The sequence below is a fragment of the Ovis canadensis genome, chromosome 1 (genome assembly GCF_042477335.2).
Source record: "Ovis canadensis isolate MfBH-ARS-UI-01 breed Bighorn chromosome 1, ARS-UI_OviCan_v2, whole genome shotgun sequence".
NCBI classification, from domain to species: domain Eukaryota; kingdom Metazoa; phylum Chordata; class Mammalia; order Artiodactyla; family Bovidae; genus Ovis; species Ovis canadensis.
The window spans coordinates 145,677,138-145,700,144 of NC_091245.1; the positions used below are offsets into that span (position 1 = coordinate 145,677,138).

The 23,007-nt window shown below is 37.2% G+C and overlaps 1 protein-coding gene and 1 pseudogene across 1 annotated transcript in view; both read left to right on the plus strand.

The window, feature by feature from the left end:
* The window catches only part of LOC138434246 (SAM domain-containing protein SAMSN-1), a 59,799-nt gene extending 43,467 nt beyond the window's left edge, over positions 1 to 16,332 (plus strand). The window contains exons 6-8 of the mRNA XM_069578578.1: positions 1,748 to 1,951; positions 4,120 to 4,270; positions 15,342 to 16,332. Of these exons, the coding sequence (XP_069434679.1) occupies positions 1,748 to 1,951; positions 4,120 to 4,270; positions 15,342 to 15,541 (555 nt within the window). The 3' untranslated portion in view covers positions 15,542 to 16,332. The remainder of the gene's footprint in view (positions 1 to 1,747; positions 1,952 to 4,119; positions 4,271 to 15,341) is intronic.
* Positions 16,333 to 20,840: 4,508 nt separating this feature from the next.
* On the plus strand, positions 20,841 to 22,135 carry LOC138429262 (glucose-6-phosphatase 3 pseudogene; annotated as a pseudogene).
* Positions 22,136 to 23,007: the final 872 nt, after the last annotated feature.

Genomic DNA, 23,007 nt, shown 5'->3' on the forward strand with positions numbered 1-23,007 from the left:
TCCTTATTTCTATGAAATGATTTGAAGTCTAAGTCCAAGTCTTGGGGAAAGGAGGATTATAGCCAAGTAACCATTGTGAAGGGAGGGCAGCAGAAGGGAATACATTGAAAACATTTTGATTCAGGATAGATTTCATCTTTCCCTATAATACCACGCAGTGCACTACCCCTAGTGCTGCTTAACGGGACATTTGTGGAGCTCTTGTAGGACACAATAAAAATCCCATAGACACCACTGGGTAATGAATAGTATTGTCCCCAGTCAGGGTCTTATCCGAAATGAAGTTTGATTTTTGCCTGTAGCCTGTGGGCTTACCTATAATGTATTTTTACAAGTTTAAAGGATAATAAGAAGGGTGCAGCATAAGACTACAATACTTTGAGACAACCCCCTAGAGCCTCTGGGGATTTTCTAGGTCTGCTTAGCTAATGTCATCTAGCCTAGGATTTGACTCCCTATAGTTAATGGCAGGAAAAACTAGATGAGCAGCTCATAGGATCAGAATGTCAAATATTCAATAAATTGGAAAAACCTGATCTTTTAATCACATTGGATTCTACTTTTACAAATACAATTTGTGTACTAGATGGAAGAATGCACATTCAAGAGCAGCAGAAAAAAATATTTTTGGTAGCAGATTTAATGCTTTGTTTGATGGTAGACCTCTAAAATGGCAAAAAATATCAGAATCTATAATGTAATCTCTAAGGTAGACAGCTAAAAGTCTTAAAGAAGTAATTATGACCCTTAAATGTAGACACTGTATTTACATAGAAATCAACTTTCTTTACCAAAAAAAAAAAAAAATACCCCTGTGAAGTTTTTTACTCTTAAAAATTACTCCTGCAGTCTTAGTCTTAGAGGTGAATAAAGAGACAGACCAATTATTCTGTCAGTCCCAATGCATTCCGTTCATATTTTAAACTATTGCTGTGAAACTCAATCTAAGTATTAATTAAATAACTACTAGTTGATTAAGTATTAATTAATCTAGAATAAATAGCATAATTTATCCTTAGTACATATATAATTTTGTTACATATTTTATATGTACAAAGTTCTGAACATTTTCATTATTTAAGATGGATGCAATACTTTAGGTAGATTCATTTCACAAAGTATATGAATTTTTCTGATGAACTAGAAGCACAGACAGAGCCATAGACTTTTCTTTCTTCCCTTTCCCAACTTGGGAGCCCCTCCAGGGATGATGCTGCATGTGTATTGTTTTGGCAGGATAAATAAAAACAGCATCATTTTTTAATTCAGACAACTTAGGCTTGAGTTCTGGTGCTGCCACTAACTTGCTGTGAGTTCCTGAGAAATAAATGCTTGCATTTCTCTTTCCATAATATTTAGAGTAATAGTAATAATTATACCTAGCATATAGGTTGAAGAGATGTATTATGGACATAAAAGAGCTTAATGTATGCAAAATGTTTTGTAAACTACAAGATGCTCTACAAATGTAAGCTGATAAATGATATGATTCCAAAATCATAAACACATCATCAAATACAGTTAGGAGTTTTTCTTCAAGCATGTTGGAGTTTTCTTCAACATTACTAGCAAATAGCTTCCTTAAACTTTTAAAAGGAATTTCTTCTTAGATTTATTTCTAACTCTAAATCCCTTTAATGGTATGCCCTCATTCTAATTTTCAATGATTCCAGTGTTTTTTTTTCTCCTACCAATTGCCATAGCATCAGAGATCTGTGAAATCTAACTTATATTTCTTTGTCTTTAGAAAGGAGATATCATAGATATTATCTGCAAAACGCCAATGGGGATGTGGACAGGAATGCTGAACAACAAAGTGGGAAACTTCAAATTCATCTATGTGGATGTCATATCAGAAGAAGCAGCCCCCAAGAAAATGAAGACACAAAGAAGGAGTGGAATGGAAAAGCCTGAGACGCTGCAGGAGTTCCTAGAGAGGATTCACCTTCAGGTTAGCAAACCCACGGCCTGTTTGATTTTGATGGCATACAGATGGAATAACTGGGAAGAATGGATCACTGTGTATTGCAAAAAAAAAAAAAAAATACATGACTTACAGCAAGGGAAAATCTGTTTTCCAAGGACAGCTCTTATTTACCCATAACCACTTCTTTATGCATGGACAGGTCTTGATATAACATCACTTGGACTAAATTCTAATGATATTTAGCAGTCACAGTAAAAATTGGGCTTCCCCAGTGGCTCAGCTTCTAAATAATCTGCCTGCAATGCAGGAGACACTATAAGACACAGGAGACTCCTGTTTGACCCCTGGGTCGGGAAGATCCCCTGTAGAAGGAATGGCAACCCACTCCAGTACTCTTGCCTGAAAAATCCCATGGGATGAGAAGCCTGGTGGGCTATCGTCCAAAGGGTCGCAAATAGTCGAACATAACTGAACAATTAAACAGGCATATAACACCTAGAGATTAGAACAAGAAAGTGCAGTGGAAAGTGAAATACATTTGGGGGAATAAAAGACCCAGAGAAAACTTGGTAATGAGAATGATAAACAGAATATAAAGAGTGAAGGTAAAAATTCAAAGAATTGAAAGGAAGAAAGACAAGAAAATGTTATTTCCTATAGAGCAGGGAACAAAAGCAACTCAGTAGAAGGTAACCAGATTTGTTTTTAAAGAAATGTGTTAGAAAACAATGATTATTAAGCCCCCATAATGATTGTTAGGGAAACTGTTGTCTATATTTATAATCCAGTTATTTTCTTGTTATATTAGAGACATTTTTATGAAGTATCTGTATGTTGTTAAATGGCATGTACATCCGCTATGCCTAGCCTCACTAAATTTACCATTTTGCAATCTACTTCTAAAACTAGCACAGCAGTTATTTTGATAGTTTTCAAAATTCACCATCAAGAGAATAACCAATTAATCTTTCCTTAACTGCTTCTCCTGAATTATCTAGCTGTATTCCTATCTGTAGACACACAACATAGATATTTCAATATTACTCTTGGTGCCCTCCAAATGGTATACTCCTTGCACATGTTTGAATCCTACTTCAGCTACTTGTTTGCTTTGTGACCTATGAAAAACCCAAGGTCTGAGGAAGCGAAACTTACTCAAGAACTCTCAGTTAGTTACATCAGATTGGGATTTTTTTTTTTTTCTGTTCTGATTCTGTGATCCTTTTAGGATACATTATTTTAAAACAGAATTGCTACTCTTTCTTTCCTTTTTCTAAATAAATAAAGGGCTAGTAATAAGCTTTCTGATTACTTAAAACTTTTATATCCTCTTATTCAATTTTAGTAACTAAAATAAGGGTATTGGATTAATGATCAAGTAAAATGGGAGGAGTATTTGAGAAAGTTGAAAAGCATTTAAATTCACTTTGCATTTTTATTCTGTTACAGAGAACAGAGGTTACATAAATAACATACAGACTTTGAAATCAGAAGCTTATGAATTTTAAACTAATATATATTAATGCAAATGATGGATAAAATATACATGCTAAGAAAAGGAAACAATACTTTTCCCTACCATAGTGTTCTAATGCTTAATAAAAGCTTTTAATTAAATAAAAAGTCTGGAATGCCCTAGGTTTATAAAATACCTTTCAACCAAAATGTTAGGTATACTTATATAAATTGTATCTGTTTCAAACTCCTTTTTTGACCTGCCCCAAGAAGTTAATGAGGGTAGATAATTTTGTGATCAAGCAAACAGGAAGAGATACAGATCCAGAAATATTATTATAATATACTCTATGAGAGGCATTTTACTGATAGCCAAAAAAACACTAGCTTTTTCAATTTTGCTATTTGAGAAGTGAAAATGTGCCAGATGGGATGAGTGATCCAGCTATTTAATTGATCCATGATTTAGCATTGCATTGCTTAGGGTAATCATTTCTTCTTTACATTTGTCCTTCCAGAAGGTGAGAAATGTACAACATGCTTTTTAAAGGTCCTGCGTTCATCTGTAGAAAACTAGTACAAATAAAATAAAATTAAGCAAAAGTTCTGTTGGCACCTTTCGGTTCCAATGCATTGTTTCCATACATTTCTATACTTTTAAAAAATCTAAAAATAACTAAAAGTAAAATGTTTCATCTGAGTAGTTTATATTGTACAAAGTTTTTTCTTCCCCACAGGAATATACTTCAACACTTTTGCTCAATGGTTACGAGACCCTAGAAGATTTAAAGGATATAAAAGAGAGTCATCTCATTGAATTAAACATTAAAAACCCAGAAGACAGGATGAGGTTACTATCAGCTGCTGAAAATCTCCTTGATGAAGAAAGTAAGTATGCGTAGCTACTCTTCTCCCTCACAGAATCAAAGGTTAATGTAAATAGTAAAATCATTAAAAACAAATTCCCAGTTTTATTTACTGAGAATCATATAAAGCATTCTTTCCAATAAAAAGAAAAGTATTTTCTTATACATTTGGAAACAACAACTCTGGTCAAATCAATAAATAGAAAGAGGACTTCTTCTTCTTTTTTTTTTTTTTTTGCTGCTTACTGGATACAGAAAATGAAAGGGCTTTATTGGATACTTCATTTAGATTCTGCAGACCTATTAATTTACACACAAGAGGGTGTCCACACTCCCTAAGACTGGGGGAGTCAGAGACAAATATTTAGTGACAGCATGAGCCATTAGCGAGAACTGTCATATGCAACGTTTGTAGAACTACACAGAGAGAGCATGGCTCTGAGCTAATGAGCCTTTGCACCATACAAGAAAATTCATTTCATTACCATATAGTCACATCTTGTACGTGTTTATAGTATTCTTTCAAAATGCTATAATAGTTTGCAAAAATATTCAGCACTTACTTTTATTATCTGAGGTCGTTGTCTCTGTATTTGTAAGTATAAACTGAAGGTGGAGTAACACATGAAGATTCACTTGAATATTGGCCACACCAACTGGGTTTATAAAGATAAGCTAGCCTTTGTTTTCACAACTGCCCGATCTGACCATTACTCTGACCAAATCTGACTGGGCTCCCTAAACCCTGAGCTCAGGGAGTGCCAAACTCTGTCAGGAGTATTTCATTAGAAAAAAAAAGGGAGATGGTATCTAATTCTAAAGATGAAAAAGAACTTATGTCCCCTAATCCAACCTTCTCTTTACAAAGTAATATGAATAATAACCATTAATTATTTTTTTAACATGTTCTCTAAAGCTTTGAGCCAGGGTCTTTACACATACTATCTTCTTTAAAGCTGTCCACAACTCTCTGAGGTGGTATCATCCCTATTTTTATAATGAGAAATGAGAAGATAAGAAACTTGCCCAAGTTTATGCACTTGGTGAATTAGGAAGCTAGGACCAGTGTTTGTGATGTTGTTAGATTTTCTTATACTGCAATTAATAGCCCAGATTGAGAGTCAGGAGAAAAGCTCTACATAGGAACCAGGCCTCCTGATGGTCCCCTCGTGAGTTTTCCTTTATTCTCCCTCATATGTCCCACGAAATGGCAGTGTTGAACTGCACATATTATTATACATGGGCCTTTTGTCTAGTAAGAATTAATTTACTTTATAGAAATCGTACGTTATTGAATTTTTACTTGCTCTCTTGAGCTCACAAAGGTCCTTATCCTTTTCAAGGAGTTTTCATATGCATCACTAATTTGACACCCACAGAACTGATTTCATCCTTTAGGCTTAGGAGTTTTTATGCCTTCTTTGAAGTTGTGGTGGCTAGGAGATGCAGAAAAGAAAGGAATCAGGTCATAGAGGCAAACAAAGGTCAGACTTAAGAAAGTAACCTATTTACAAGCCAAAACCAAACTGATCAGTGTAAACTGGTCTAGGAATATCTTCCAGGTAAACGAGGCAGTTCCTTTCACATCTCGTCATTTCAAAACATGGATCCTCACTATGCAATATTATACCAAGAAATGGATTCTGTCTTGAAAGTTATGATTTTCAGTATCATTATCAGTACTCTCCCAAACAAGCTGATACTGAAATAGAGGGAGGAAAAACAGTATTTTTTGAACACTAATAAATAATTGCTTTTCTTCTACAATAACATCCATGTAGCTATTTTGCCCATTTTATAGATGGGAAAATATTTCGGAGATGAATTTCAAAGAGGCCAAACAGCTAGATTAGTAGTAGAGCTGGAGTTTTAATTAAAGGTAATTTACTACAAAAAAACAAGTTCTTAAAAAATAAATAAAATTTTAAGATAAAAACAAGTTATCTCTTCCACACATAACAAACCAGTAAATATGAATAGAATAATGACTATTTGAAAATGCAAGCTTTCTACTGTTTTGTCGACTTCCTCAAGAACTTCAGTTCACTTGTCCATCTCAGAAAGTGGAAGTTAATGTTTAAGTGAGAAAGGAAGTTTTGTAACAGCATGACAGCCTTAAATGTTCAAAGGCTTGTATAGCTCCATTGAAACAGGATTTGTGAATGGAATGGGCCAGAGAGGCTTGGTAAACAGGGCTTTAAGTCGTGAAAGTGCGCTCCGCAGAGACCCACAGAGGGACGATCAGTCCAGTCCAAAGGCCTGGGCCACTTAAGGTATCCACTTAATTTCTTTATTCTGCCTTCCACATCACCCATGTACCTTCTCTGTTAACAAAAGTACAACAATTTATAGATGATATCATCTTAGAGCTAGGTATAATTTTAAAAACCATCTGACTCAAATTCTTCCTTTACAAGATGAGGAAACTAGAACTGGAGTAGCCGTCTCAAGGTCACATATCTAGAACCCAGTCTCTTAAACCTATCAGAAACACATTCTACTATGCCCTGGTCTCTGAAAACAAAAGACAATCTCTCCACATTATGATGTGACTTTCCATGTTTGATATAAAAAGCATAAAAATTCCCTGAATTATTTCTCTTTAGAAAACAGTACTTGAAGGTTACTAGAGGTTGACCATTTAATAATATCCAGTAATGTACAAACATATCCATACAGAGCCAAATTCTAGGAGATGAAAAATGGAAAAAAATGCAGATTCAACCAGTGTTTGCTCTCAACTCACAACCCTGAGACTTTTCCTCTTTTAATCTTATGGTCTAAAGTAGTATTAGAATATACATGTCAAAAAGATGCATATTGCATGTTAGGCTATTCTGACTGAAAGCTATTTATCTTATATGAAACTGCTTTGCTCAAGAAATAAAGAAGAATGACTTTTATTTGTTGATAAGATGGTGAGTTCTGATGATTCGGCACCATGCTGCTGCATGCTTATTTTTATCTATTCTCTACTCTGTGAATCATATCTTCTACAACCATGCTAAAGATTAAATGCAAAACCTTCATGTACTTTGAATGATAAAGACCTTGAATATATGGTTGTTTAAAGATGAGACATTATTAAAAACAAATGCATGTCACAGTCATAGGTTTAAAATAGCTTTTTTTTGTTATGTGTAAGAACGGGGTATGCAAATTGACCAGGATTTTATGTATGCATTTTATTTTGATCATTGAATAATGTCAGTTTGGGGAACGTCAATAAATTCCTAGTTTAGCGTTTCATTGCTATGTAGGTTAGAAAGTTTTGCTTTGCTTATTATTCAGTATAAAAAGGGAGCAGAGTGGGCACCGGTTATGATCACAGGACTTAAAGCTCTGAGATAATGTAGAAAAGACCACAAACTCCAATGTGAGCCTTTAATACATTTAGAGGGACCAAAGGGTGGGGAATGGGACAGGAACAAACAGAAATCTAGACTTAGAACAAGCAGTTTCCCTTTTCTCTTAGGCCAAAATAGACAGCATTGTACCCGCTTTGACCTTGAAAATGTTAACTGGATTAAACTTTTTTAGGTCATTGGTTGACAGGAGGTAAAGACACTTCTCCAACAAACTGACAGTAGGGCTAAGTGGTGTTAGGACTGATCATTGCATGACTTCTAGAGTAGAAAAGCAACTTTGGGTTCTACAATTCCAAGCAAGACTAGCACAGAGACATTCTGAATTTCTTCTCACGACACTTTAGAACTGAGCAGAATCAGGCTACTGGCTCCTTCAGCTGGGAATCTAGATGAGGTTAGAAGGAGAAGAAAAATTAGGGTAAAGACTTGGCTCTTGAAGGAGCCAATGAGTGGAATCTATTTTGTGCACTTTAGAGCTTCTCTATTCATCATCTGAATTTTAAAATGGTTTGTTTACTTTGAATAAATATTCCCAGCAAGGAAAAAAAGAGAATAGAGACTATGTGTGTGTATGTGTGTGCATTTTTCCATAAATACAACCTTCAAGACCCCTTTGCCTTGCTGAGAAATGCCTCTTTAAAATAAAAAGATAGTTAACTGCTATTTATAGTAAATATTTTCTTTTTATTCTGAACTCATTTCTCTTTTCCTGTGCAGAGATGCACTTTGATGTGTCTTAAAAGTGTGTCTGTGAGAATGTGTACAATCCTCCTTGGGGAAAATAGGTGATGGAAATATCTTGCTCTCCCAATAGCCCAGGGATAATTAAAATTTAAATTGAAAACAAAAAACAACCTCGTAACAGAATAAGCAAACTCTCTTGGAACCTGTATATAACATATTGGAGGTATTACCTGCACCCTTGGTTCACAGTGCTCAGTGAGGAGGAAGGGGGAAGGGTGGGTTGTGTGCCAGGCCCTTGGCACCAGCTGTGGTCACAGCAGCTCCACATCGCTCAACTATCCCTGCTTGTGCCTTCCTGCCTGCCTACCTGCCCACAGCGATGCAGGGCAAATGGCAAAGCCCAGCCAGGAGCCTGGAACATGAGCGGCCAGCAGGGGAGCTTTGTAGCGATGCCAAGCAGCAGTCCAGCAGTTGGCCTGACAGTGTGCCAGGGTTGCCTGGTGCCTTAGCCCCTGACATCCGTGCCTGTTGTTTCCAACCCACTTGCCATATGATTTGGACTGAGATTCAAGAAACATGCAGCTTTTAAGAAAATATATGCTGACTCTCTCCACAGAGGAGGCACATGGGCATTTTACTTTTATGTATTTCTAAATATGTATTTAATATCTATTTCTAGTCATAGCCATTTTGCCTCATGTAAAGTTTCTTCAATTTTTTTTTAGTTTTATCTCCTAGAATTTAAATTATGATAGATGCCATATTCCATATAATACAAAGAACAAAAAAAAAATGAAATAAAACATTATACTTCAGAGAACCATCTCCAGAGAAAACAGTTCATAGAATTTTCACCTCAGTCATTTAGAGAGCTTGTAACATCTGTACATGTAAGGCATTCCTGTACTTGTCTTTATATTGCACTGTGATTGTGTCCTAGGTATGGCTTTGTAGTGATTACCCTGGTCAAACCAGATACAATCCTCTATCACCATGTGCCTTCCCAAAGCCCCTAGTGTCATGCTTGGCATTGAATCCATAGTTAACAAATGCTTGTGGAAAGCATATATGTTGAGTGAGAGAATGAAGAGAACTGCAAACAGTAGGCAAAACTTTGTTTTCTGGTTATAAAGTTTAGAGTCCCCTGCAATCCCACTTTACACATAAAAGATTTTGTTACAGGCAGCTGGGTGTTGGAATATGTCGTTAAGACTCATTTCATGCATACATTAGCCATGTGTGCAGGTAAGGGTGAAAGTGTGTGAGTAGATTTCTAAAAATGTAAAAAACTATCAGAGTTTAAAATAGGTATACTTTTGAATCCAGAAACTCCAAATTTTAGGAATTTGATTAACTTCTACAATGCATAAAAATATTAGGTATACTTTTGAATCCAGAAATTCCAAATTTTAGGAATTTGATTAACTTCTACAATGCATAAAAATACTAGTTAAACTACTAGGAGTTTCAGTTCAAAACTAAAACTAATGTGAACTTCTATTAGTAGTTACTTTGTTATAAATAAGATATAGGCAAACAATAAAGCAGGATAAAGATATCAGGAGAATTAAATACAGACTGACATGAAAAGATGCCCAAAACATAGTAAATGGTAAAAACAAATTGTAGATTAGTAATATGTAACATAATCCTGTTTTGCCAAATATAATAAATTTTAAAATAATGAAATTATCATTTCACCATGTCAAGTAAACAGGATTAAATTAAATGTTAAGAAATGTGATATGATTTCCCAAGACCCCTAATGAAGCAGTACGATAATAGTTTTTTATCTTATTTGGTCATCATCAGAATAGTGTAATAGGACAACAATTCAACCAAGGGCAAATACTTCCTGGGACCAAGGCCTTTCATGGGGATGTGTGCTTGGGGACGTGGTAGCCTGATATGAGGTCCCCATTGGTACAGAGCAATTAGATCTCAAGTGAGTGTGACTCTGTGCCACTGAAGGAGCCTGCACAGTGAGCAGCTGTTGTGAGTGTAAGTGAAAAGACATACTCTCCAGAAAACAGCTCATTAGAGGGGCGACGATGATGCTTGAATGTAAAGAGAGGTTAGCAAACAGAGGGAGAGTCGTTTCAACTCCATATTCTCTCATGGCCTCAGGAAAACAGTCACTGGTTGGTTTCCCATGAAGAGATTCTTGTATTCACCTTGTTCTTGTTGTTTTTTCAAAAGGTGGACTAGTATTCAAATAAAATAAATATCAGTTATTCACTAAATAGAAAATTAAAATGTTTAGGTAATTTAAGGACATGCTTAAGATGAAATCAGAAATAAGTAGGTTATGCCATATTGTCTAGTGAATGTTCCCCTCCATGGACAATGCTATCTCTAGCCAAATAAATATAGCCACAGTGATCTGGAGAACGCTTGAGTCTCGGTTTGAGGAACTGATATGGAGCTAAAAATGAGGCTGAAGTTTTGAACCATCTTAAAATGCTTCCCTTGTAGCTCAGACAGTAAAGAATCTGCCTGCAGTGCAGGAAACCTCAGTTCAAGCCCTGGGTCAGGAAGATCCCCTAGAGAAGGGAATGGCTACCCACTCCAGTATTCTTGCCTGGGAAATCCCAGAAACAGAGGAGCCTGGTGGGCTAGGGTCCATGGTGTCACAAAAGTGTCTGACACAACTTAGTGACGAAACAACAAAGGTGCATAAACCTTGTTTTTCCTCTCTGAAGATGGTACTGGACTAGAGAAAATAGAGGAGGATAATACAAAGGCCCAAGAGGTGTCTTCATTTGAATTTCAACAAAATTTCTTACTTGATTTTCTTTAGTTCATATTTCCTTTAATTAACCTAAGTATTGCATTCTTTTTATTAAATACATTGTTTATTGAGCACTTTCATTGGTCAGCTATCTTCCTATGCCCTCTGGATTTTACTTGATAGTACATGGTATAAAGGACAGAAGCTTCATATTTATGGCAAACAAGATAATAAAGTCAAAATCTGGAATATTTGTGTAAAGAAAACTAGGAAAGTCAAGCAAAAACTACTAGTTTACATTTTTTATTAAATCTTCAACTTTCTAATATGTGAATATAGGACAGATTTTTCTCTGCAGAGCATGATAGCTTTTTCCCAGAATTAGGATCTAGTTGGATTTCCTTAAAGCTTTCTTCACTTTTAATATGATTGAGATTGCCTATACTTAATTAAATGTCACAACTCAATATAATTATTTTATGAATAATTATATTAGCTGTCTTATTTTCTAATCACCGCATCACTTTTTATCTCCATTGATCACTACCTTATGTTGAACCATGGGCTTTATACAATTCCCTAAAAAATTTGGTAAGAAATGAAATATTTTAATATTCAAATTAGTTCTTTAAGACAAAATGTTTTCTAAATAATTCTTTTCTTAAAATGATCATTTTATTTTCACTACATAGAGGGCAGAACTGTTTGGAGCTGCTTTCTGTACTCCTTTATGCCTGATGTTAGCTGGTAGCAATAAGATACACCCTTTTTCAGATTACTTACTAATTCCTCAGTATACTCAGATTTTCAAATGTACAGCTTTGGGGATATTTTCAAACCATTCAGGGGCTTTATTAAAAAAATAGTACCATTTAAATTTTGTTCTTTATTAAAATAAAATACAAAACATTGTAAACAATCTCAGAAATAAGTAAATCTAAAATTCTAACACTTTCATTTGTGCATTATATGATGTCCATATGTTTTTACACAATTTAAAAAAAATGGAAAAATTATATGTTAATTCTTTAACTTCATGTATTATCAGAAGTGTTTTTGTATAAAAAGATGCACTCAGATATTCTAAGGAAAGTCTGTAATTTTATAGTCAAACTGATTCTTATTCCAATGTGCTACTTACCTGGTTAGCTCAGATGACTGGACCATGGGACAAAACTGATGAAGGATATAGTTTCAATTTCTAGGTAGGTCAGTCAGCTTTCCTCTGCTTCATGACCACATGAAGAGACTAAATGACTTAGAAAGAACATGTGAATGTATTAGTGTGAATTCATTTCCTCTGCTGGAAAAACTACCCATAGCATAAGACCTAGGTTTATGCCAATCCTTAAGTCATTAGTGTCCAGATGAAAAACAAAACAAAACAAAACAAAACAAAACAAGAGGAAAATCTTGACCCTCCAAATATAAAAACTGAATGCTAGATAGCTTTCCTTTCCATCATATAACTTAATGACCTGCCTTTTCTTTTTATAGTTACAGTTGAGGGGTTCCAGCTGATCACCTGCCTGAGATTATTGCAAGCCTGGTGGGAAGCTTTTGAGGAGGCATAGTCGTGTTTTCATTTCACTAGGAAATCATTTAGCAAATTACTGCTGTTCTGTAAATTACTGTGCTGCATAACTTCCATACTGAGAAACTATTTCCCTTTTCCATAAAAAATGCAGATGAAAGGTTTCTACAATAAATAACCTGTATTTAAAATGAACCATTCCTAGAATATGGAGAATGTGATACAGCGTTTCTCAGGTGGAAACAAAAACAGATACATTTTATTACTAATATTAAAAATGGCATATTCTCTGTTTAAAGTTAGATTTATTGTTTCTTCACTTTGTTGCCCTTTGGGGTGAACATATAGAACTCTCTGAGGATGAAATAACAACCTAAGTACTTATTTTTTGGAAAGGAAAAGAGCTAATTTTAGAAATCAGGGTCTTTAAGCCTAAGTTTTTTATCTTGAAGAGTCCTACAATCAGTAATCAACCTAAACAGAGTACAGTGTTGGAAGTAGTTATTATGCTAAGTCGCTTTTAGGATGGCAGTCTGAGGAAGGGATCTCAGTTCTTTCAATTTTGTGTTGAGGTAATAAGCTCAAATATATCTGGGGAAATATGGTATTATCCCCACCACCATTCTGACGAAGAGGATCACATTCTGAATATGGTGATCACTGCTGATGTGGCAGGAAGCACTGCAAAAAGGCTAATTCCTCTGGTCTTTTCCAGAAACACTTGGATAATGGAACACAGAGCCAGCTCTTTCACTGCAGTGGCAATAAGACAAAAAAGCAAAGGAAGAGGAAAAGGTTTTTCCTTAAAGACTGAGGTCCCATTTCAGTGCTGCCTTTTCACAAAAGAAGGGCTTGGAACCACAAGTGAATGACTGATACTTACCAAGACTAGTCAAGATTAACTAGATTCCCCTAAAGCTAAAAGGCTTATAACTAATAAAGACAAAATGCTTCACGATAGCCAACATTTTAAAACAATAATCACAAAAGGTTCACATTAAGTTGAAGCTCCTTATACCAAGAACTAGTTATAACATCACTAGGCTTAAATTTTTGATAATTGAGCCCACAGTTAAATAAAGTTGTGGCAAATGTGGAGAAGATTCAGAAGACTAGCATAAATGTGGTTTCATTGTGGTGAATAAAAACTTTGAAAAAAAGGTTAAAAGAACTGTTATGATTCATTTCGAAAATGAATATACTAAGAAATTATTTTTATCATTTTTTTCCAACTTTTCTCAACCTATGTTCCCCATATGAGACCACAGAATATGGAAATAATTTAAGTGACTCTTTGCTCCATTCCTCTATGAAAGGGGCATAACTAGTACCATTATAGATACATTGAGGAGAACGTATCATTAGACACAAGGATGCTAGGCTCAATTCTCTCTTGTAATGGAGGCTGATAGCGATTAGATATTCAGTGAACCATAAATGAATGTTGACAATTTATCAGAAGCCTATAAAATGCATTTAAAAGCAGGAGAAATGTAGACAAGATAAAGCGTGGATTACTTGAGTCAACTGAGGAAAATTACACCAGTACACAATTTCCTTCTTCCAAGGATTTTGAAGTTTGGATCTACTTTCTTCTCATTGGAATGAGATGAAATGCATAGCCTCTGAAGGCAGAGATCTTAAACCACCCTGAAATGTATGTTCTTCCAATGTAGGGCTATTCCAATGTCCAAAGTAGAGCAGTCTCAGGTTTAGAAGGGACAACAGCAAGACATGCTCATAAAGCTGAGATATGGTGCCTTAAGATCCATCTCCTCTCCTCAGGAAAGAAAGAAACTTCACCTTGACAAAGAGAACACTGATGCTAAAAATTACTGAGAAGAGTAACACTATAGGCCTCCTTAGGTTCTTTAGAAAGATCTTTCATTACATCTCTAATATTATTTTTTACCCAAAATGACAATGCCTGTTGTATTAAGAATACTGGTTTGATGACACAGGATTACCAACCTGAATATATATATAATTGTTATTCAGAAATATAAACAAAGATGTAGCAAACTACAAAAAGCATATTCAATGGATACAATGCTATACTATCTAAAAGCAACCTGAGGAATTCCCTGGCAGTGGGTAGGACTCTGCGCCTTTCACTGCTATGTCCTGGGTTCAATCCCTGGTTGGGGAAATAAGACCTCATAAGCCATGGGGCACAGCCAAAAGATAAAAAATATCTGTTTTTATGTCTACTTTTCTGATGAATTCAAGCATAGGTGAACTCTATGTTTTCCAAACATGGAAATTATTAAATTCCAAGTCATTGAAATTCTATTGTATATTATTTCTCACATTGATCTTTTATTCATTAAGCAACATTATTATGATTTTCAAATTGTTCGCAAAAATGACTATTGACTAGGATTATACGTTCAAACTACAAATGACTTCTTCTAATGTTACTTTAAGGAGTATTTGGACAAGGCATCAGTCACACTGTGGCTACAATCTGCTTTCTTTGGCAACTTATCATCAATGTAAAAGGAGAGCCCATATTGATCTTCACTTTTGTAAGCAGTTCCATGAATTCCGTGAAACTCCAAGTGAGCAACAAAGGGCAAACTTTATCTTCTAAGGAAATAGTGGCTCGAATATTTGAGAGCAAACATCTCATTTATGATGAACAAATATATCATTTACCTACAGAAGTTTCCACTGTAATGAAGTTGAAACAGTTAAAATAACCTGAAGATGAATGAATACGTGAACAAAACTTTTCATGGCTTTGCCTAACCAGTTCTCTCTTTGCCATTTACAGCTATTCAAGAGCAAGAAAGTGAATCCATGCCCCTCTCCTTAAGCCCAGACATCTTAAATAAGTCACAGTTAGATGACTGCCCAAGGGACTCTGGTTGTTACATCTCATCAGAAAATTCAGATAATGGTAAAGAAGACCTGGAGTCTGAAAATCTGTCTGACATGGTACAGAAGATTACTATCAGAGAGCCAAGTGACTGAATATACATTATCAACTGTGTATCTACAGATGTGTCCCATTTTAACTCTTCCTGAGCTAAAAGATCAAATAGGAGTAGAAGAGAAGTATTTGCAGATACTACTTGAAGTTAAGATGTTTTAATGGGAATAATTGTAAATAAAAACCCATATCTCTAACATTCCCAGTTATTGTAAATAATATGTATATTTATTTCTTTAAGTGCTAAAATGTTAATATTTCACTTCCCTGTATCAGAAGAAAGATAATGTAAGTTTGGGGTATGTTTATTTAGCTTTATTGTATAAGTGCAAAAGTGATTCTGCAAAAAGACTCCTCCTTATTTTATACATGCCTATTTTCAATTTGTGTACATTGTTGAGTGAATAGTAACAGAGCTTGTCTGTTTAATTGTCCAAGCAGCATTTATACTCATTTTTATAATTACTGGGAAAGTGTGAGTTAGTATTAGAGACATTTTATCCTAATCCACAGTGGAGTTTTAGTAATTATTTTTGTTGATTTCTTCACTGTTTTCTGTATGAAAGTATAGATAAAAACATATTGTCAATTCTGATTTAGTAAAACTAATTTTAATAACTGTATAGATTTCTCATTTTTAAGTGTAAATATTTTTAATTTTGAAATACCCTAATTTTAATGATAAAAAACTGTATGCATTTGGTATTCTCCAGACTGTTGTTAAAGTGTATGTCACCTTAGAACTTCAGACAAAAAAATTTCTACAAGATAAGATTTTATTGTCAGTATATATGCTTATAAAACATATATATATATATGATTTGCAAATCAATCACCTTACCTCAGTCTCTTTTCTGAACTCTACATCTGTTTTGGCCTACTTCCTGAATATTTGCATGTATCAGCTCAGGCTGCCCTAACAAAACACCATAGACTGGGTGACTTAAACAATAGAAACATTTCCCACAGTTTGGGAAGCTAGAAATCCAAGATCAAGTTGCCAACATGTTGAGTTCTGCTGAAATCTCTCTTCCTGGCCTGTCTTCTTGCTGTATTCTCACAAGGCAGAGAGAGACAGCAGGTTCTCATTATCCCATAATGATGTCCTCACCCTCATGACATAATCTAAACCTATCTCCCAAAGACCTCATCTTCAAATACCATATGATGGAGTTTAGAGCTTCAACATATGAATTTGAGGGATGGGGAAGGCACAATTCAGTATGTGATTTAACACAAAAATTAAATCACATACTTTCAGCTTAAAAATGTGTGATGGCTTTTCATTGTCTCTAGTATAGTATTTAAACCTTCCAGGATATACAAAATCCTCCCCAACAATTTTTAACCTACCCTATGAGTCATATCTTTCTCCCACCTCTCACGCTATACTCTCCAGCCAAAGCAATACACTTGCAATGTCCTGAATTCACTATTCCCTTTTTGACTTTTCTTACATTATTTATTTTCCTGGAGTGGCTCCTGCTATTTTCTATATCCAGAAGCCTCCCTCTGTTTTCTTGAGACTCACCACCAAAATCACTTATTCTGTGAAGCCTTCAATGATTCCCTTTGGTGTTCTCCTCTTTGTGTTTCCATAGCAATTTGTGTCTCTGTTGGTTAAAACACTTATCATATTATACTTTATTTATTATGACACTTGCCCTTCCATGACACGGTGATCTTCTTGTGATGAAGATTATTTTCTTTAGTCTTTTTAATTGCTGGTATAAAACTAGGTACAGAGTGGGCATTTAGGAGTTGTTTGCTGGAGTGCATTAAATACAATTATTATTCCCATATATGTGCCATATCTATATTTAAATCAATCTGTTCAATCTATGAGCTTCCCAGGTGGCACAGTGGTAAAGAATCATCCTGCCACTGCAGGAGACGCAAGAGATATGGGTTCATTCCCTCGACAGGGAAGATCCCCTTGAGAAAGAAATGGCAACCTATTTGAGTATCTTGGCTGGAAAATTCCATGGACAGAGGAGCCTGGAGGGCTATAGTTCACGGGGTTGCAAAAGAGCTGGACACGACTAAGCACACCACCATCTCACCATAGCCTCTCCACTGGAACCAGCTGAATCTTTCAGTATAGAAAGCCTGTAAAACTTTTTCATGTTCTGGAATTCAGTGATTATTCTGGTCCCAGGGAGAGCCTATTGTTTACAGACTCAAGTTTGTTATGACAGAATGCATAGTCAGAGAAATTTTATTTCAGATACATGGATAAAATCTTTATAATACTGTTTTGAAAAGAGCAAAAAATAGATTATTTAAATCTTGGTCCCCCCTCCTGTACCCCCAACACACACACACACACACACACACACACACACACACACACACATACACCATTCTATTGCTTACATAAAAGGGAATATACCTTCACCATGAAGTATCATAATTTTTTAAATCAACTAAACTAAGAAAATATTCATTAAGAAATAAGATAACTTTTGTAAGTCCTAAAATGCCAGGCAGCTAAAGATTTTCAGGTCTTAGATAACGTCCAATGCACTGAGGTTAGTCAAGTGCCTTGCAACTTCCTGAGCGAGGCCAAACTGATGACATTTCATGTTGAGAAACTTCCGTTACAAGCAGAAGTTCTGAGAAAATAACATGATGAAATTTTAGATACTCCATCAGCCCACACATGCACTTCCATTCCCACCCACCCCGCCACCGCCGATAAAGAAAACTGTATAACTAATCTGCAGGCAGACTTCAAGCACTCCTTCATAAAGTGGGAAGTCATGCTAAAATTATGTAAAGGTTGAAAGCAAAATGAATAGGGACTAAATATAGGTAAAAGAGCAGCAGTTTCTAAATTTGACCAGGTTTTGTGGCTATGGAAATAAGACAGACGTAACCTTCACTTTATGCTACGTCCTGTCCTAACACTGAATTCATCTCATCACACCCAGTGTTGACCTCAACACATCAACTGGAGATCCTGGTTTGAGGACTGTGTGACTTCGGGCAGGTCACTTATCCTCTGAGCTTTGTTTCGTTCCCATTGCAAAATATACATAATTGTTATATTAATATTCCATAGCATTTTGTCGATTAAATGAGATACTGTGTGCAAAACACTCAGCATAAGGCATGCAGTATGTGCATAAAAACCGATGCCTGAACATCGAATCAAAGCCGTGTGCATGCTCCTATAACACTGGCATGGTCTTGTAGTGATTTGAAACCCTGCAGACACAAATGCCTGCGGGCTAAGACAGCTGTGTTCTCCAACATCAAGGAGAGAGTCCGCTGATTCAACAGACCTTCACAGCCAAAGACCATTCTGTTATGACAGAAAATTTCTTTGTTTACTCCTGTTAGTTAAGGAAGAGGTTTTACTGCATTTAGCTCTGATTCTTCACTCTTGTCACATGATAGGAATAATCATTTAAGGATAAATGACTATAGAAATGAATGCCTATATTAAATAAATAAAAGATTTGGGATTATGACTGCACCTCAGGCCTTGGTGTACACAGTATAGGGTCACAGCTGAGTGTGATATAGCCAACAGAAAAGGCCTTGTAGAAAGACATGCTGAAAGTAAGGCATATATTTTTAAATTTTTATGCTGCATGTACATGTGCTAAGTTGCTTCAGTTGTGTCTGACTTTTTGTGACCCCATGAACTGTAGCCTGCCACACTCCTCTGTCCATGGGATTTCTCCAGGCAATGATGCTGGAGTGGGTTGCCATACCCTCTTGCAGGGGATCTTCCTGACCCAGGGATAGAATTCACATCTCTTATGTCTCCTGCATTGGCAGGCAGGCTCCTTACCCCTAGCACTACCTGGACATTTAGGCAAATGATCTACCCTGGGAAACAAAGTGCAGAGGGAGAAGCTACCACGAAAATCTTTTTATTATTTCACATTTCTTCCTCCATCATGCAAATTTCTCACATACACAATGTAGCAACGTGTCCACATGATATTATAAATTACGAAACCATGACAGAAGAACCTGTAAGGAATAACATTAGAATGTTCAGAGATTTCTTTTGACCTCTGGAGTCCCTGGTGAGCCCTAGAGCAAAGCACTGTTTCTTCACATAGTGCCAGTTGCTCAGTCATGTCTGACTCTTCACGACCCCATGAACTGTAGCCCGCCAGGCTCCTCTGTCCATGGAATTCCCCAGGCAAGAGTACTAGAGTGGGTTGCCATTTCCTTCTCCAGGGCATCTTCTCAACCCTAGGATCAAACCTGGGTCTCCTGCATTGCAGGAGGATTCCTTACTGTCTGAGCCACCAGGGAAGTTTCTTCATAGGGAAAGGTGAAATCCTGCTGCACAGGCCAACAGGATGATTTTCTTTTCTGAGTTCTTGGGCACTTGGCCAAATGATTGGGCAGGAATCATTCCATTTTCAGAGTAAAATGGGGTGAAATCACGTCCGGCACAATTTGTCCATATAGATTATACTTGTTTGCAATTCATCAACTCCTTCTCTCCTTTACATCTATATGTAATGTAAATGATCATTTTTCTCTGAAGCTTCATAGTGATGCACAGCTCAAAAAAGTGATAGAATCAGCTAAAAGGGAGCAGATGGAAGTTTTTTCCCCAATATGCATATTCATAAAAAAAAATAGAGAACTCAACAAAAGGAGATACAGAAGTACTTGCACCCAGGGGCTGCAGAGACTTGTATACAATAGTAAGTTGGTTTTCTGCCACTATTCATTCTTGAAACCTTTACTCATTCATTCCTGCAGAAATCACTGAAAATGCTCTGGGGGAAAAAATCTGTCTTTATGTATAACAATATATATATTTCCCTTTGGACTTTTATTGCACCTTAGAATCCATGATTCACGAAGAATTGGTTAAATATTTTACTAGAGAAACATAATTAGAAGCAAACTATGGAAAGGAGAAGGGCAAAGCAAACAAGCTTAGAACTGAGAAGAAGTGTGACTATTCTGTGCTGTATATAAAAACTCTCAAGACTTTAGGGACAACCCCTCAAAATTAAGAGGCTTCCAAATCTGTCAGCTTCCAAATCAATAGTGAATGAACTCAAGCATGAGAGTCTTGAGCTGGGGGGAGGAAGGCACAGACCAATTAACCAGTTGTGTGTGCAAACTTAGGGTCCCACTTCAGCACCTGCTGGGTATGCCTGGCTCCACAGAATAGGAGTAGCCCCTAGCCTTCTCTCCAAGAGATCTCAAAATATCTTTGGAGGATAGCACCACCGAAGGAGAAAGGTCTGGTCTGGAAGGAATCTTGCCTGGATATTACATATCCATCTTCACAGCAGCAAAGGAGGGATGCACCACCTCAGACCAAACCCTGGTCAAGCCAGCTCTTCGGTGGCCATGGAGTCCATGCCAGGCACAGGGATCATGATAGTTGAGGTGCTGCGAACCAGCTGCCCTGATTGGACAACGTGTGGCTCTGGATCACCTTTCTGGGACACTCCAAGAGTCTCTTTCTGTTCTCCATCCCATGGCCTACTATTCCTCTCACCAGGTGGGCATCATGGTGGTATGCATCAGCCTCTTCACCAAGTGGCTCAACCTCCTCTTCAAGTGGTTTCTTTTTGGAGACAGGTCCTTTTGGTGGGTCAAAGAGTTTGGGCATTACAGCTAGACTCCAGCCCAGATTCACCTGTTCCCCTCTTCTTATGAAACTGGTCCCGGCAGCCCTTCCCACACTGTTCTTGTGGGAACAGCCCTCTGGTCCATAATGACAGCTATCTCTTCCCAGGTGGCCACTTGGATCCACAGTCATTGGGTGAGGGTGATACCTAGCTTGGCTTATTGACCTTCCTGCTGGCAATTGGCTTGTCCTGGGTTTTCCTCTTAGCATATTTCCCTCACCAGGGCTTGACTGGCCTAATAACTGGTGCTGTCCTGGGCTGGCTGTTGTCCCCTGCGTGCCCATAGCATGGAAGCTAAGCTCCTACAGGTTGCCCTCACTGGCCTTCTTGCTGGGTGCCAGAGATGTCTATTGACTCTCTTTACACTGGGCCTGGATCTTTCTTGGTTCATCAATCTAGCTCTAAGTGGTATAAATGGCCCAAGTGAGTACACTTGGACAGCCAGCCCTTTGTCTCCCTGAACCTGGGTCTGGGCATCACCCTGAACTCTCCCTGCCATGCCCAGGTATGGTGGGTATACCTGGGACATGGCCACAAGCTAGGTTGCCTTGCACTGGCCACGGGGCTGCTGGGTCCCTGGACTGGCTGGGCTACCCTCATCAGATCAGCCTTCTCTACATCCACAAGCACACTCTCTGGCCACACCTGGCCCAAAGCGCCACCAATCTGCTCTTCCTGACTCTAGACCCTCTTACTGCCACCTTCTCTCTTATGAAGCCAATACTCCTGACCTCCATTCTCTCTAAGGAAGCTCTGGCCACTTCCAGGCCCCACCAGACTCTGCTCCAGTTGAATTTTTTACTTTTCCCACACCTCATCTCCCAAAAGGGCCTTTTCTCTCCCAAGAGAGAGAAGGATGGCCCTCCTGCCTTCCCTCCCAAATATCCAAAAAGCAAAGGCAACAGCAAAACCAATAGGTTCCTGGAACACTGTGAGGGGCTCAGAGTAGCCCCAAGAAAGCCCTTCCAAACTTCTGAAAACAAAGAAAAAGTGAGAAGGCCAACAATGTAAAAAAGTGAAGACCTTGGAGTTCCTTTAGTGGCACAGACAACAGATATTTAGAAGCACACTGTCATACCAAACGGTATAGGAATGTTCAGAATAAAGTTCAGAACTGTCTGGATGGCAAGTAGCTATGTGTTTTCTTAAAATATCTGATTACTCAGAGGCTAAGGTAGCTCATGCTTATGTACTGGGGAAGCAGCACTACTACTAGACATTTTGTTAAGATAATAAATATATAGTATCAGGTGATACTGTGAAAGAAACTAACCATACAAGAAACGCTTTAGGAAAAGAAACAAGAAAAGCATTCAAAGAGAGGTTATGATTTTGGTCACATAGCTAAAAAAGTGGTATTCATACTGAAATGAGATGTTTCTGACTCCCTGTATCACCCCCACTCTCCATATGTGAAGCTCTGGTATCCACTCAGGGAAGCTGATCTGTAGGGACCATATTCTTAATCTGTGTTTTCAGGTTCTTGTTTGGCTCAGTGAATGGAAAGTCCCATCAAGAAGACTGAAGGGAGAGAAGGGAGCGAAGTCAGGGTGTTTTTTCTCTGCATGAGATCACCTCGTGCTGGCCGTCTCCCTTAACCAAAGGTCAACAAACCCTCAGATGAGACTTTTTATAATGACTCCCTTTCCTTCAAATTCCTTTCTCTCATCTCCTAAGGCCTGTATTTAACAACAGCTGTTAGCTTTCACTACCTGCATGGCCACAAATGGTTCCCCTACTCTCTACTCTGCCCACACGCTTGTAATTAGTCCCTTTATAAAGAAGACATTTCCATAGTCACAGGTCATTTCTACTTCACTACCAACCTCCATCCCTGCTGAAATCAAGTTGTTTCAGGGTAAAGCATTTCCATTAACACTACC